General features: G+C 40.8%; 2 protein-coding genes across 4 annotated transcripts in view; both read right to left on the reverse strand.

Moving 5' to 3' along the window:
- F13B (coagulation factor XIII B chain) overlaps window positions 1-14,456 on the reverse strand; it is a 67,769-nt gene extending 53,313 nt beyond the window's left edge. The window contains exons 1-11 of the mRNA XM_064516407.1: window positions 14,275-14,456; window positions 12,520-12,720; window positions 11,727-11,912; window positions 11,114-11,290; window positions 10,787-10,963; window positions 8,627-8,806; window positions 8,191-8,283; window positions 7,330-7,512; window positions 5,738-5,941; window positions 5,087-5,269; window positions 4,515-4,724 (exon numbers count right to left, since the gene is read on the reverse strand). Coding sequence (XP_064372477.1) covers window positions 4,515-4,724; window positions 5,087-5,269; window positions 5,738-5,941; window positions 7,330-7,512; window positions 8,191-8,283; window positions 8,627-8,806; window positions 10,787-10,963; window positions 11,114-11,290; window positions 11,727-11,912; window positions 12,520-12,720; window positions 14,275-14,356 — 1,876 coding nt within the window. The 5' untranslated portion in view covers window positions 14,357-14,456. The remainder of the gene's footprint in view (window positions 1-4,514; window positions 4,725-5,086; window positions 5,270-5,737; window positions 5,942-7,329; window positions 7,513-8,190; window positions 8,284-8,626; window positions 8,807-10,786; window positions 10,964-11,113; window positions 11,291-11,726; window positions 11,913-12,519; window positions 12,721-14,274) is intronic.
- Window positions 14,457-15,523: 1,067 nt separating this feature from the next.
- The window catches only part of ASPM (assembly factor for spindle microtubules), a 30,927-nt gene continuing 30,547 nt past the window's right edge, over window positions 15,524-15,903 (reverse strand). For all 3 annotated transcript variants that reach the window (XM_026118554.2, XM_026118547.2, XM_026118561.2), the window contains one exon: window positions 15,524-15,860. In XM_026118554.2, the coding sequence (XP_025974339.2) occupies window positions 15,755-15,860 (106 nt within the window). In that variant the 3' untranslated portion in view covers window positions 15,524-15,754. The remainder of the gene's footprint in view (window positions 15,861-15,903) is intronic.

The raw sequence follows: 15,903 nt of genomic DNA on the forward strand, positions 1-15,903 counted from the left end.
CTCAGTGCATACAATCACTTTGGCATGGCCTTAATCTAGGAGGATGCTCAGCAAGACCAGCCTTGTACTAGCGCCACAGGCTGATGCCTACCTGAAAGCGTTGCTCAGACAAGTGAGAGCTCAACTGCCTCTGCCCGGCTCTGACTAGGTTAATCTGGTATGGGCTGGGAAGCAAAGAAGTGATTGGTGAACTTTGTTACATAACTCCTGTCAGCTTCACAGTGTGGTAACACAGCTGGGGTGGGAGATCAGGGGCGGGTGGAGATTCTGGTGACATCATTAAATGGCCTTCTCATGAACCGAATCTAAGAGAAAGTCAAAGAGAGTCACTTGGATCTACGTGCTTAATGAGGCCCTTAGCCACTTACCCTGACAATCTAATTTAGAATGAAAACGATAGCTTCTTTGGGCAGGGGAGGGGGAACTCCATACACAAATGTCCACCACAGTGCAGAAGTCTAAGTCCACAGTGTGCAGGGGCCAGGCCAGCAGCCAGCACCTCACGCATCAGCAGTGCCTGGCCTGTTCCCCTGGGTCCGTGGCGTCAGTTTAATGTGAACCGGAGGAGGGGGGGGGCCTTGACTTCTCTGTGTGAGAGAGTGTGTGAGAGAGAGAGACTAGGAAGCTTTTCTCTTGGCTGAGGGAAGATTTACTTTCTGTCTGCAGCTTCCTAATGGGAGAGTGCATAGAAGTTGGAGCCAGACTCTTCTCTGAGGTGCACGGTGATAGGACAAGAGGCAACAGACTCAAAGATGCTATGAAAATAATTCCAATTCGGTATCAGGGGAAAAAAAACCCGACCATGCGGGTAGCCAGACACTGGAACAAGTTAGCTAGAGGGGTTAGAGAATATCCTCAGAGATATTCAGAGCTCAGCCAGACAAGGCCCTGAGCAACCTGATGTAGACTGGGCCTCCTTTGAGCAGGGTCTTGTACCAGATAACCTCAACAGGCCCCTTCCAACTGAAATTATTCTAGGATTCTTATTCTGCAGTTTTATGCCTAACTACGTAGAACATCTTAAGCCAGCAAAAGGCCAGGACTGTTAAAAGGTGAAGTCAAGATCTTCAGTCTGCCGATGATTACTTTAAAAGTTATTCTAGCACCCGAGCTTGGTAAGTCTAAGGAAATAACGTCAAAGATAAAAATTCTTTCTCTCCTTCCAAATACAGTTAGGAGCCCAGAAACACACTTTGACTTGCATCTTGCTGAGCCCCATTTGCACTATGTTCCACATACACTAAACACAGCCTTTTTGACAGACATGCTTTCAGCATCTCACCCACGCTAGTGCAGCAGCTTGCCTGAGCTTGGTGCCTGCAGCAGCTTCTCTGCTACCATAGCAGTGCGTGCAGCCATTATGTGTCTTCCCGCACCGCTTAGCCACACCTTTGCATTAATATATTCTGGAAAAATTAAGGCAGTGAGATGGAGTCATTAACACAGTTTCTGCACCTTCCAAGAAGCACTTGATTAATTCCTGTCTGCATTAACTTCTGTAAGAATTCAGTGTTCAGTTGTTTTTGTATTATTCACATTGTAAAACCTTCTTTTTCCAGACTTCACACACTATATATTTCTCAGCTTTTCCAAACCTCACAAACCAAGATGCAGCACTCTCACATTTTCTTTCACCTAATTCTGCTATGCTGACAGAAACAACATTGTCAGTCACAGATTCCAGATTGCAAGCAACTTTTTTTCCCCAAAGAGTTCAAGCAAACAGATCGAAAATGGGAAGACAAAAGAAATCCATGTTCTCTTTATCAGAGAAATACCCGAATGCTGTTCTAAATAAACTGCAAAAAAAGAGAACAGGTGGATTAAGTACCCTGACAGCGGCTGGTGTTGGGAAGTGACTGGGAAGAGGCTGACACCATCAGGCGTGGAACAGGCATCAACACAGTGAGGCCAGGAGGCTCTGTGTCTGTCTCAGGTGCTCCCCTGCTATCGAGGCAAAGCACCCTCCCTTCCTGCCCAGTCAGGTCCTCCGGACCGCGGAAGCAGGTTTGACTTGCGTGGTATAGTCAAAGCTACAGATCTGGGGGTTTGTCCTGATCTAGGCTGTGGTGATCAAGTGCAGAGCTGCTTGACAGGCACTCCTGGAGAGGCTCCATCGTAGCATTTGCATTCCACATTACCCTTTTCCTGTTTCTCGATTCTCCTTGTTGCCATGCTCGTACCTTCCTTCCTCCGTGACGTCCCCTCCGAAATAAACGTCCTGCCGCTAGTTACTTCTTCCCCATTAGTCCCAGTTCTGCTACATCCGTACCCAGATTTGGTAGTTCTGGTGCCATCACCCAGCTGATCTTGACCACGTGTGGTATTACTGACACGACTGCGTAGGCACTTGCTGGCCTTGGAAGACTTTGCTCCCCAAAAGGTCCCCGGGGGTCCCCTTCAGTTATCTGTGAAGTTCGGCTCTCGCATAACTCTGCCTTAAACACCTGTGAAATCCAGCCGTTCCTTGCAATGCTATCAGTAACTTTTGTCAGCTTCTCTCACTTTTTTCCTGTAACATTCAGCGATTTCTCACGTCACGTCCAGTTGTTTTCTGCATGCTGTTCAGTTAGCTTAGCCTCAGGCCAGGGCCTAGTCCGGGGCCCAGTCATTTGTCTGCAGCCATAACAAATGGCATCCACTTCCCACATGCATTCATGACTGCCCAAATGGTTAAACTAGCATTGCGGTTCGTACAGTACTACAGATGTATCAAATTTACTACCCTTTCTGGCAACACTGGGTTTGGCCTTTACGAGTACATTTCCACTCCACGGTTGAGCAGCAGCAGATACTGAAAACTTACAGGTGAATTTATCAATAGCAATAAGTAAAGAAGACTAAATGTGACTGTTCAGTTCATGTCATTTGCTGACTTGCACATGAGCTACTTCGCCTAGAGAGAGGGAATATTCAAAGTGTCTGGCAAACAGCGGAATCTCTCTTTCAGATGTCTCTGCCAAAAACTAATGCCTGCAGCAGGAGACAGTGCTGGTCACAGAAAAAGGCAGAGTAAACTCGCACACCTCCCAGGCATCTGTGCCACAAAAATTGTGAATGACAGTGTTTGTTCAATTAGCCACGGTCTGAGAAAAAGAACTTGTAAGACCCATGGGATCAATGCTGTCAAGCAACTTCCCCCATAGCAGTGCTCTACCTAGTAATAGCCTGTTTGGAGTGGCTTGACAGTAGGCTATTCCTGCTGTAGTCTACTGAGGACAGGCTGACTTTCTTGCTCAATTAATATCCTCTACACGCTCGTGACGACTCATCACGTCTGAAGTGCTTTAAGCGGCTTTTGAGCCCAAAAGAAAATTCCCCACAGATGCTCATCACCATTGCTGACTGCAAGCAAATACACTGCCATTTTACGTTATTTAGAGATCCATTCCAGCATCTAAACGCTCCTCCCATTCTAGGGAAAGAATTTTATCTCATCTCTTTTATAGACACAGGGATAATTAGGAAGTAAAAATTCAAATACTGAGACAAATTTCTACATATTTTAGGCTCAGAACAGTTTCTGGATGTATAGCAAGTTTAGATGGCAGCTATGAAGGTTGCAGTGCTCAATACACCACAATTTACTGGTTAAAATCTTATCCTCTATCATTTTGTTTAACTAAGTTCTTACATCAGTTAACTGATGCTGGAAGACTCACAGGGTTACATTATAAACATCATTGTTCATACCACAACCTGTACATAAATGCTGTACTGAACACAAAGTCCAGATCTACTTGTCACACATAAGAAGCTCAGGATACTAAATTGTTTTATCGCATTGCTATTTGTCTGCATTATTTGACATACCACCTTACAAAGCAGTGCCTTGGCCATAGCTTCTAAAAATATGTTGGAATGCTATTGTAGATAACTTTTACATCAATCTTTTTTTCCCAAATGATCAACTGGCTTTAGATTAAAAAAGGAAACGTCTCTTTCTTGAACGCCTCAATTTCTTGGTTCTCTCGTTTATTCCCATAGCACTCGAAAAAGCACTGTAAAATCATCAAACGAGCACACACGCAACAATATCTCAGAAAACAGGGTTTAGAGATAAAAAACAGAAGAGAGACTTTAGGCGACTCTTTTATTATTCATACTCAATAGATGCGAGGCAACATTCTCCATATTCCTGGGATTTTCTTCAGCTCTTCAGCCACCCAATGTGTTCCCTGGCAGAGCCCCAACAGTACCAATATTTAAGGGTCATACAATATCAATCTTCACATGACAGAAGACTAGATGCTCAGCATCTTCTTATCTTGCCACTCTTGCTCAAGTCCTCCAGCCTGTGACGTATGCTCAGATTTAGCACTCCGGACCTTACAGCCCTCATCCCACGTAACACTTTCGCACATCCCTCCACCTCCAGCTTGGATCTAACAATGCCACTGAACACCCATTTCTCAAAGCTGACTATAGTGATCGCAAAAATACAAGGCCATCTTAATTCAGCTGTTAATTCTAGATAAAGAGCATGTACATACCTTTTCCGTGAATATGGACTTACTTTCCTCTTTCAACACACCTTGGATACATCAGCTGTCCTCTCTCACACTGCACTTGAAATAAAGTTCCACCAGATTCTACTCCAAAATGGTTCTCTTTACAGTAAAATCCAACAAAATCCCCGTGGTAAAAGTAAACTTGATTCGCATAAAACCTTTCCAGCACCACATTATTTTTCTCCATCTCATTTTTTGACAAAGTACATGGCTCTAAAGGAAAGACAAATATTTAATTATTTATCAAATTAATTATTTATCAAAATAAATTAATTATTTTTGAAATTGCATCATTTTGACCAGAGTCTATACACAATTGAGATTATTCCCTATTCTCTTACTAAATTGTACAGGAAAGCACTATATTTTTGAGTACTGCAGACGTACGTCAGATGTGTTTATGAAGAAAAGCCAAACAAGCTTACACTTGCTTCTGCTAAAACTTTCGTCTCTAACTGAAAAAAACGAAGCTGAGATCTCAGATCTCTAGCTGCCAGCACTCAGTTTACAAATGGTAAGTATCTGAATTATAGACAGAAATAAATCACAGGTCTTATTTCTCTTATCATACCTACCTATACACACTGGTGGCGACGTCCACTGTCCTTCAGAACAGTAGATCCTCTCAGATCCTTGCAAGAAATGATAGTCAGAGCAGCTATACTGAACTGCAGAACCACTGTCATACTCGGTCAGGGGTGGGAGAGCAAGAGCTCCATTCTCAATAGGAGGTGGAGAGCCACATTTTCCCATGGGAGCTAGAATAATAATGTTAAAATTGTTTGAGAATTATTCAACATAAGAAACGAGCACATCAGCAGCTTTAAATTCCTGTCAGCACTAGGTCACTGACAACTCTCAGATAGCGTGGGTTTTTTTAGTATTTCTTTGTCTCGGATCAGAACGCAGTCTCCTGTTTAATTCTGACCCTAACAAGTCCATTGTGTGCAGTGAACTGTTTAAAGCTATGTTCCTACAAAGGTTCGAGTTGCCCGTGCTTGGAGGCCAGCTCCTCCCTCCCTCATACAGCCTTCCCCACTAAAGGGGGATGAATTGTTCTCTATGCTCAGATATATTTAAAAATAGACTGGTATTGTGCAAGGGACTGTTGAATCCTAAACCTCTTAGCAACGGGTTTTCGGCCTCTACTGCTGAAGCAAACCTTCCTAAACAGATCCAAGACTGATGAATTAGAAGTGGCAACCAAAAAGTAGCTGGCGTTTTACCTGTTGCAATGCATTTTGGATATTTCAGTCTTCCGTGGTTACACTGGGTCCTTCCAGGAGATGATATGTTAGTTTGTGGAAAATGGTATCCCTCTTTACATTCAAACTCTATGAGGTCGCCATGTAGGAAAATTAACTCTTCCTGTCTCCATTTTAGCTCTATGTTGCTCCTGTCCATATGGATTGCATCAAGAGTGCATGGTTCTAGGATATAAAAGTCTACTTCAATAAAAAAAAACAATTTCATATGATTTCTTAGCTCCCTCATACAGGAGTTGGGAAAGAAAACTCTAAACCAACAGTTCTAAAAGCGTTTAGTATCCTACAAGGAAAAGAACGTATAGATGTATAAAAATGGATACAAATACAAAGAAGTGGGCTGACGTAACAAATAGCATGCATTAAATCACAGGAATCAAGCACTTCTGACAAAATCTTGCTTCTACAAACTTTTGTAAATATGTTGCAACCTGAGTTTACTGTTGAAGCAGAAGAAAACTTGCTTACTGGAAAAGTGTTTTTATAATGAAAAGAATCATCCATCAAAATTGACAGGTTTGGCTGACAGCAGCTTGGTAGCACTTCTAGGTTTAAACGATTGACCTTCAAAACCTTTTTGAAGGTTTTGTGTTTTTCCTTGGGCTTTTTCAGGTTGCTCCAGGTCAACACTTTTTGGTTGCTTTTTGACACGTTTCTCAAGAAAATTTAACGTCACGATCACATCAAGCAACCTGGCTTTCCACTACTTCGTTACCTCATTAGCTTTTGAAACCACTGTTCAACTTCAATAAAGCCTCACAGAGGGACAGTCATAAAAATAATTCAATTTCTACAAGTTCCTTGAAAATCATTGCCTGAGAGAGTCCCTTATTAATGTTTTGCTGAAGGAAAGGCAAGGAGAAATCGGCTGTTGCGCGTTCTGATGACAGCACCGTAACAGCAGATCAACACTGATATCTTTTCAGACTAATTACAGCAGGTACCGTTCCTTGTCTGGTGAGGTGGGAGCTGACAAGAAATGTAATGGAAAACGTGAAGAGGATGACATGGTCATTCGGATGCTTAGGAGACAAATACAACGTTCGTAGGAAACAAGTTTTCACTAGTTCACAGAGTCCAGAATGAGATGGTAGATATAAGGACAGAGAATAAAAGCAAAGGCTGGAGATTTTAAAATGAAAGCCAAAGTGTCATTATAATCACATCTACAGTAGCCACTCTGACAAGGGCTGTAGTCATTTCTTCTAAATCTCTACGGAAGGACAGGAAGAAATCCACTGCACCAATGACACAGGGAGTCAAGAAATCAGAAAATCTTCCTGGATAACAGGTATAGCTAAGCTCTAGAAAATCTCACTCAGGAAAATAGAGGAATCTGTTTGACTAGGGGCTTGTAAGAACAGGTCAGAGGGACACCTGGCAGGAGTGACCTAGTTATATTTGATTTTGCTTCACTCTCACATTTCTGGAATCTTTATTAGCTCAAATAAAAGAGAAGACAGTCACGAAAGGAGTATCTTAAGGTCCTTTCCAGTCTTGTCTTTCTATGTTACGTGTGACAAATCTTTTCCTTTTTTCCTTGCAAGACTCACCTAAGCAAGCTGGTTGTTGCGTCCAGTTTCCTTGTACACAGTAAACAGTACTCGGTCCATCCAAAAAATGGTAGTGCTGGCAACTGTATTCTACTGAGGAGCCATTTTTGTACCTTGTCAATAATGGGCCAAGAAGGATACCATTTCTAATCGCAGGTGGAGAGGTACAGTTCTGCTGCATTTCTAAGACAGGACCAGGAGATAGGTAATTAGATCTTTAAAACAATATTGACACAAGTGGTAGTATCAGAACAGCAACAGACTTGGAGCAAAAATTTACACACAAATGAAGTGTATATTTTTCAAGTTCTTTTTCAAGTTTCAAAACCAGAGACTGTCCATTTGCCTTACTGAACTGCAGATAGGCATTGTCCCTCTCTACTCATTTATGTCCACTCTTGATTCTCGCCAGTTTACGCTAAATATAGGTTATTTGTTTTGCTGCGAGGAGACTGTCTTTACTCGTTGCTTGAAGTGCTTAGCCCATTATGAGGTTCACAATAAACAAAATAAACCTTGGTGGAACTACTAAACAAAGGATCAACAAAATACTCCCGGATTTGCATGTTCAGGCAGCACTAACAGAAGAGGTACAAAATGACTGAAAGTAAATGCTAATGAATGAAATAATCACAATTATGATTACAGTAGCAGCTTGTAGATGTAATTTACAGTCACTAGAAACAAGAGGCCGTGGTCTTTGATCCAGTCAATCTGACTGCTCTGTAGCATATGCAAATACTTTCAAGAGTAAGGAACCATACTATAGCAAAAAGAGTAGTAAGAGTAGTCATAAAACACCTAAAATAGCAGTGGAGAGAACTGAATTCCTTGTTAAACAGAAAAGCAATGGTCACTTACCCATATCTTCACTGTGATGTGTTTTGTTTGCCCTTATTGCAGCATCTGCCTCGCGTGATGGTGGTGGCTCAGATTCCCATTTATCCATAGTTCCTAAAACCACAGCAGAAACTGAGAAACAGCTTTCTCAAAAGTAGTTTGTTTTCAAATACCAGAACAGACAGAAATTTGGTGCTTTGTAAGACACAAGAAAATCGGTATTCCAGGGGAGAAACCACAAAATGCAGGCTTCATATGAAGTCATCTCGGTCATCTTGTCCCTTAATCTGTGAACAGCGGATTGTCTGCAATTCACACAGCACTTTTCCTCGCAAGCATTTAAGGGAGGAGGAGATAAACAGTTTTGCGGATATGGAAACTGAGGCTCTCAAGAAAATTAAGACCTTGTTTGAAAAATTGTTTCTGTTCAGGTCCCAGTCTTTACAAAGCTACTAACCAATACAAAGGGGGGGCGATGTCCATTTTCCTTTTTCGCACTGGATTTCCTCTGAGCCTCTCATTTCAAAGTTACTCTGACACTGTATATGAACTTTGTCTCCATTACGATATGTTCTTAAAACTGTGGTGATGTGGGCGTGAGGAGGAAGAGGCGGAGGAGGGCATTTACTTCTTAGATCTGAAAATTAAAAATGCATATTGTTTGCTCAAATAATAGAATTTTAGTCAAGCTGTCAAAGCAGTCGGCAGCTTTCACTAAGCAAAACCACATACACAATTCATTTTACTTTACAGTACACAGACCTACCCTTCGGAAGACATTTTTGGCTGATCCAAAGTAACCATTTACCTTCATTTTCTCACCAAAATGAAGACCCAGAACAAAAATTGGTTTTACATTCCATAAAGAGAAAAGAGAGGAATTACAACAGCGCACTGTTATAAACAAACTCATAATTTCTGCACAAAGACTCAGTGAGGTCTCCAGGAGATTTTTATGCTATCTATTTGCAGAATACTTAGTTGTGGGCGCTTAAGAAGTTGACGCTTGTTCATCACTTCTGACTCTACAGAAGCAGCTGTAATCCTACCCAATTTCCTGTCCCAAAATGAAGTTTGTGATCGATGCATCTATCCTCAAAACTAGATTTAGGTCATGTTCTCATTCTCCTGAGCACCCAACCTTCTCTGCACTCGCTTAGGAAAAATGACTGCTTTCTCCTAAAAATAAATATAGGACTGTGGTCCCACTATGTGTTTTCTGCTTGACAGATTCTAATGTATTGCAGACTCTATCTTCCAGGAAAGGAATGCGAATATCATCTTTTTACTCAATCGTGCAGTTTCCCATAAGATTAGCTATGAAGCAATTAGAAATCATCTATTTTACTGAAAACTATGCTTTAAATATCAACAGTTTAAGGGCTAAATATACTTTTCTCCTTTTTTAACAGAAAACTAAGCATTAAGCCTATGAGTTAACGAGTTATTAAATAACGAACTTAACACTGCAGTACACCTTCCTTATTCCGACTATTCACAGAATGAAATCTGGGATGCTCCAACTAGGGGTGCTCGACCTTGAGTATCATTGGATCATTCTGTGAACAAAGGTAGGAGTGCGGAGAATTTCACAAATTCAGTCACAGAGTCCCAAAGAAATAATTTTTGTCCCAAGCACTCAGCACGGAATGATTATTCAATTTGCATTAGAAAGTATACACCATGGGAAAAATTCTTGTAAAAAACACATTGGAAAGGAATACTATAAATGTAGCTTAAACTAATAAAAATGATCGATTCTCTCACCCTCCTGCCATAAACACCCAGCACACCTTGCATAAAAGCAGAGAATTTATTACCATGGGGCAGGGAGAGATTCTAAGGCTCAGAAGTAATCTTCATCAATGGAACAAGGTCCAGATAAGGTAACTGCCCACAACTATCAAGGTATGTTAGCAATGTCATGAATTCTAAGCTAGCCTAAATGTTCATTTCTAGCCTTTGCTGCTGCATACTACAACGGGGAAGCTCTGTTTGCGAATCTCCAGTATCCAGAGTCTCTTCTTTGGAGAGGTGTCCGTAATTGCTAAATGCATGTTGCTGACCTCACGATGACCCTTCTAGCTATCTGTTGAAAATCTGTACAGTTTGGTGAGGCTGTAAAACTCTTAAAACTACCATATACCCAAGCTTAGGAGAAACTTTTCAAAATTTTCATTCTTAATGTGGTCAGAAGAGGCACCTTCCCACCTCTCACAGCTCCCAAAACATGCTTGCTTCACCCCTCACGTCATCTGAACATGGCTTCAATTTAGCTTCAGGGGCTGAACAACTTCCTTGTTATTACTGCAACAATTACAACAGCAATACACAGGGGAACGTCAGGAGACAGCGTCTGCTATGTTGTTAGAAGTCCACTGCTGACACCACGACGCGGGCAGAAGCAGACAAATTCCAGTTCTCATTACTTCCTCCTTGCTACCTTGGCCTCGTGGCCCTCTGCTAACTCTTGACTCCTATTTAGGTTGTAAATGGGTACAAAACTGGTTGGTATTCTTGTTATTATTATTATTGTGTGCTAATAAAGCGTTTCATGAAAGATGGTGCTGATCTTTCACTCTGACTTTTACATATCACAGCAGCATATATAAGGTACCTTCACATATTGGTGGGTGTGGATACCATCCAAAATAATAACATTGAATTAGGTCAGATTCACTGAGAGAATAATTTTCCTCACAGAAAAAGTGAACTACATCTCCCTCATCATAGATTTTCTTCACAGGATAGAAACCTCCATGTTCTGTTGCACTCAAAGAGCAGTAAGTTGTTTCTAGGAAGAGAAAACATAACAGGGAAAACCATTTGAGCAAGGCATGTGTTTTTTTTCCCCCAGCGGTTTACAAAAACCAGTTGGTGAATTTGTGTTCAGTTAAAGAATGAGTCATGTTCAAACAGAGTTATTTTCAAGCCCATCACGTACTAGTGCAGTTTGGAGTAAGGGACCACCCATGCGTTAGACATACTGCTGCTTCTGTCGTGTTTCCTCCGGCAGTGCGATATCCCTCATCACATTTATATAGCAGCGTTTCATTCACTTGGAGCTCTTTCTGTGTTGTGAAGTAGTAGCCATGATGTAAATTGGGGACTCGACAGGACTCTTAAATAAACAAAACATATGCATAATATTTAGAGGAAATGAACAGAAAAGTCATTCATATAAGATTTTCCTTAGATTCACCTGAAAAGTGGCCATATCTGAGGAAAAAATCTTTGCAAAGAATGGATAACTAAAAATGCACTAGTCTGCGTAAGTTTTCGGTTTCCATGCAGGGACAAAACATGGTTGGAAATGGATTTATTTGAAACAATGCAATTTTGTTTACACTGATTCTTTCTACGTATAACGTTCTCTATACCAATTCACAAGACAAGCAGCTGGTGCAATCTGACAACTTCACCTCGCAAGCAACAGCTGAGAACCTACTTCAGCCTGTTCAAATTGTAACCTATTATAGGCAGTTTGGCCCTACAGGTTCAGCGAGGACGGCAGAATTATAGAGAAAGACTGCAAAGAGAGGAACGCAGGATTATACCCATTTTTTTAGTACAGCTTGGCTGGGAGGACCATCCTCCAGGAGAGCATTGTACTGTTCCTTCAGCACCACCGCTTGGAGCGTAGAAGCCTGGATTACATTTGTAGTGCAGTTTCTCCTGTAGCTTGAAGTGCACTTCTGTACCGTAAAAAATGCCATTTTCCAAAAGAGGTTTGTTACATTTTTCTAAATGAAGGGAGACAGCTTGGTTAGGATGAAAGAATTGGCAGAATATTTTCATTCTCTGAAAAAACTGAATGTACCTAGAGAAGCAAGGGGAGGGGACTTCTCACTAACTTCCTGATCTAACCTTGTTTTCTTGACCTGTTGAAGAATTTCTAATACAATCGCCAAATAAATATGCTACGTGCTAATAACATGGAGCCAACAACCAAGGAAGCTGGAGCTGGGGAGACTCAAACACACACCTGAGAGGGAACTGCCATTTAGTTTTCCCAGAATAACAAGACTTTCCTGGTTGGAGCCCTCATCAAAATGCATATGGTAAGAGCCCTTAAAATGCATATATTATTGTAAAAGTGTTTCATATACAAGCATATAGAGTCCATATAGATAAAGGATTGATTTCTCCTTGCTGTCTTAACTTAAGCATTTTATCCCTCTTGTTCTTCAGCTTCTGTTCCATATGTTCACGGAAATGCAGATGGAGAGGGTGGGGGGGTGGAAGAGAGAGAGAGAGAGAGAGAGAGAGAGAGAGGAACCCCGCACCCGCACCCCCCCCCCCAAAACTTTCCTGCTCAAAGCAATAGTGAAATTAATAAAATTAACTCACTGTAGCATTGTGGCATTGGAGACCATCCTTTTACTGTACAAGTTATTCTTCCATCCTGACTCCCCGTTTCAGTTGTATAACCAGCCACACAAGAATAGGAAAGCTTTTTTTCCTTACGCATAGGGAAATAGTAACTTTTGAAATTATAGTAGTACTGGGCAATCTTCCCATTTTCTATACGTGGCAAATCACAAGGTTTATCTACAAAGAGATAAAAGTATTTCTCACTAAGAGTACCACCCTTATATGATTTTTTGTGTGTGTATTGATTTGTTTGAAGTTAGCTGGTTTGATTCAGGCTTTCAAACAAGGTGAATGAAATTCTGTGCATACTTACAAGGTCAGAGTTTATGTCTTTAGCAGTCCTTGTTATATTAGAAATGATTCATCTAAGTCTGCATGCTTATTCTAATGATTTTTTTTCCCCCAAACTCATCCTAAGCAAGAAGTCTTAAGACTCATTCAACTTAAAAGGTACCAGAATTATGAAATAAGGCCAGGTCCGGGATACATGCTCTATGTATGTTGCCTGGTAGGCATATAAGAGGATAACGGAAAGCTTTACAAGGAGTTGTGCTGAACATGACACTAAGGCATTAAAAACACAACCCAACACAACACAGCCCCCACCACTTCTGTTTGGGTTTCTCAAGTGGGTTTTTATGTGTGAAAACCTCTCCAAGGCCATCTAACCTGAAGAATCAAAATTTAAAATCCAAATTGCTACCTCCGCGTGTCAGTCTGATCAAGCAGAACTTTCCACAGGGGCTGGTACTGCTACATTTACCCTATGAACGTTAGAAAAAAGTAACAGAAAATATGGTTCCTCACTCAATAGGCACTAGAATATAATGCACAGCAGTTTTAGTAAAGAGCAAGCGCCAAGATAAATTTTTTGTTGTTGTTATAATTCCCTCCCTCACACAGCCACTGTAGCATATCTGAATAAAAGAAACTCTGAAGGTCATTACGATTTCTGTGTAGTCAGAACTTGGAAATGGTTGCTACCTAAATACCTTTGATGTTTGACCTTCCAAAGGGTATTGGCTTAACTTGAACTATTTTGCACAAGGCCAAAAGTCTAGCGAAGACAGGGGTAGGTGCAACAAATACCGCAGCTGTTCAAGTTAAAACCATTGGCAGGTACAAATGCAATGCCAAAAAGGGATACCTTTCCAATTAACAAATGCTTACCCTCATGAGCAGTCCATAACTTTGTCAGCTTGCTTGCAGTTCAAGCGATATGCAAACTACATGAACCCAGGAATATAAAACAGTACTGAAAGAAGGGATAGAGAACAGCACCAGGAGATGTGAAACATCACCCCAGGCTAGCTGCTGCAGGTTCCCATTGAATTCCCATTCTTTTACTGCGTGACAAGCCAAAATACTTCAGTCAGTCAAATACTTCAGTACAAATGATGCTTAGTAGTACAGAATTCCATTTGTACATGTAAAGAGCCTCAAAGAACTACCCAAATGCATTTCTAAAGAAGCCGTTTCTGAATAAAAGTCTGAACCTTTTTTTTTTTTTTTTTTTTTTTTTTTTTACACAGCTTCAAAATTTAGGTATGAATTTGTAGCTCTGATAAGCAGCAACCGTTGGATCACAATTATTAGCCATCTCGCAACAAAATGATACCTAAAACACTGTTTATTCTTGGTGAAGATATGAAAGTCATTGCACTTAAGTTACCTAAACCGCATGTTCTAGATTCAATATACATTTAACATAAGAGAATTCAGTGCTTTTACCTTCTGCAAAGAGTTTGCCTGAGCTCATCGTAACTAGGAAGAAAATCCAGCTTTTAAGTCTCATCTTCAGTACTGCCTCCATCAATAGTTCCCACCTTTCCCTGAAAACTCACCAAGTATTACTGTAGTAAATAATTAACTGAATTTTAAAAGGTATTCACAAATACTTTTGTATCTGTGATAGTTTGTAACACAAAAGTTATTTCACTGAAAGCACTTTTTATACATTTTAATTCTCCACACACCCTAACCAGACTTGCAGAGCCCTACTTTTGTTTGGCATACTTTTCTACGGGAATTTTAAAGAATCGGTAAAGAAAGGATCATTTTACGGTGAAACCAGGCAACAAACCTATGGAACAATTTACACTAATGAAACGCCACCCCCTCCCCCCCGCCAAAAAAACCTCCTAGAGTCCCAAGTTTAAAGGGCATTCTGTTATCAGATTATTTACCTTGGCTAAAATAAGAGGAAATAGAAGACTCCCTCCTCCCCTCGTCCCCACCGAAACAGCTTCATTCTGTGTTTCTATTTATTCTGCAAGCTCGTACATTAAGAACATAGTCACTGCTGTTGTCTGTCCATTAAGTTTTGTAGTATAAAACTAGCCCCTTTTTTTAAGCAAGGAAAAATAAACACCTCATTTACTGTACATCATCACCTAAAAAGGCTCAAGTAATTTTTTAACTAACTGCCTGCTAGCTGAAGCATGTTGGTTTAGCAACACGCTCCGCCCTTGGGAAGAATAATTTCCAAATTTGCGGGTGGGTGGCTATCGTTTTACTCTTCTGGCTTCCTTGGACTTGCTCTAGGAAAATGCAGTTCCAAGGCACAAAGGAACAGAACTTCAGGCAGATGCTGTGGTGAACACCAGGCTTTTTTGTATTGCTGACTGGATAGGAAGAAAGCCCTCACAAGTTGCCGCCTGTAAAATACACAGGTCAGAGATTCACCCTTCTAGGTTCTCTTGTATGACAAAAATAAAAAAATTAAGTTACCATTCCCCCTAATGTCACATAGGATCCCTCTAGCTCACTAGAACGTAAACCCAAGTCCCCCAAAGCACTAGCCAGTTTTGAAAGGAGCAGACTGTCCCTCCTACCTATACCTCTCCAGATCAGGCAAGTCAGCGTAACAGCCGGCCCACACAAATTATTGCGTTTAACAGAACTCAGTGTTTAATCAGAGAGGAATATCATGCCGTCTGTAAGATTACGGTTGTGTAACAACAGTATATTAGCGCACTAATGAAATTTCCAAGGCTTTATGCTTTTATTGTACAATTGCTTTTAGCAGTAGCACAAAATAGGATTTCAAAAGCATCAAAAACATTTAAAAAAGTTACAAAAAGTTAATTGCAATTTGAATAAACATTTTCCAGGAAAGCTTTTGACACTTATTTGTTTTCTCTCCAAGTCACTTAACTGTCTGCTACATACATAACTCTACAAATGCATCTTCATATACACAATTTACACTTCAGTAGCAGGCAATACCAAGAGTATCCATCACCATCAGAATTGCTTGCAGAGGATCCACAATTTCTTGCATATTATCTTTCCTCAAAACCCAGTCTGGTTTGATTCTGTGGAAATATTAATGGCTTGTCGTTAAAACAGTATACTGCC

The sequence above is a fragment of the Dromaius novaehollandiae genome, chromosome 8 (assembly GCF_036370855.1).
Source record: "Dromaius novaehollandiae isolate bDroNov1 chromosome 8, bDroNov1.hap1, whole genome shotgun sequence".
In the NCBI taxonomy this organism is placed as follows: domain Eukaryota; kingdom Metazoa; phylum Chordata; class Aves; order Casuariiformes; family Dromaiidae; genus Dromaius; species Dromaius novaehollandiae.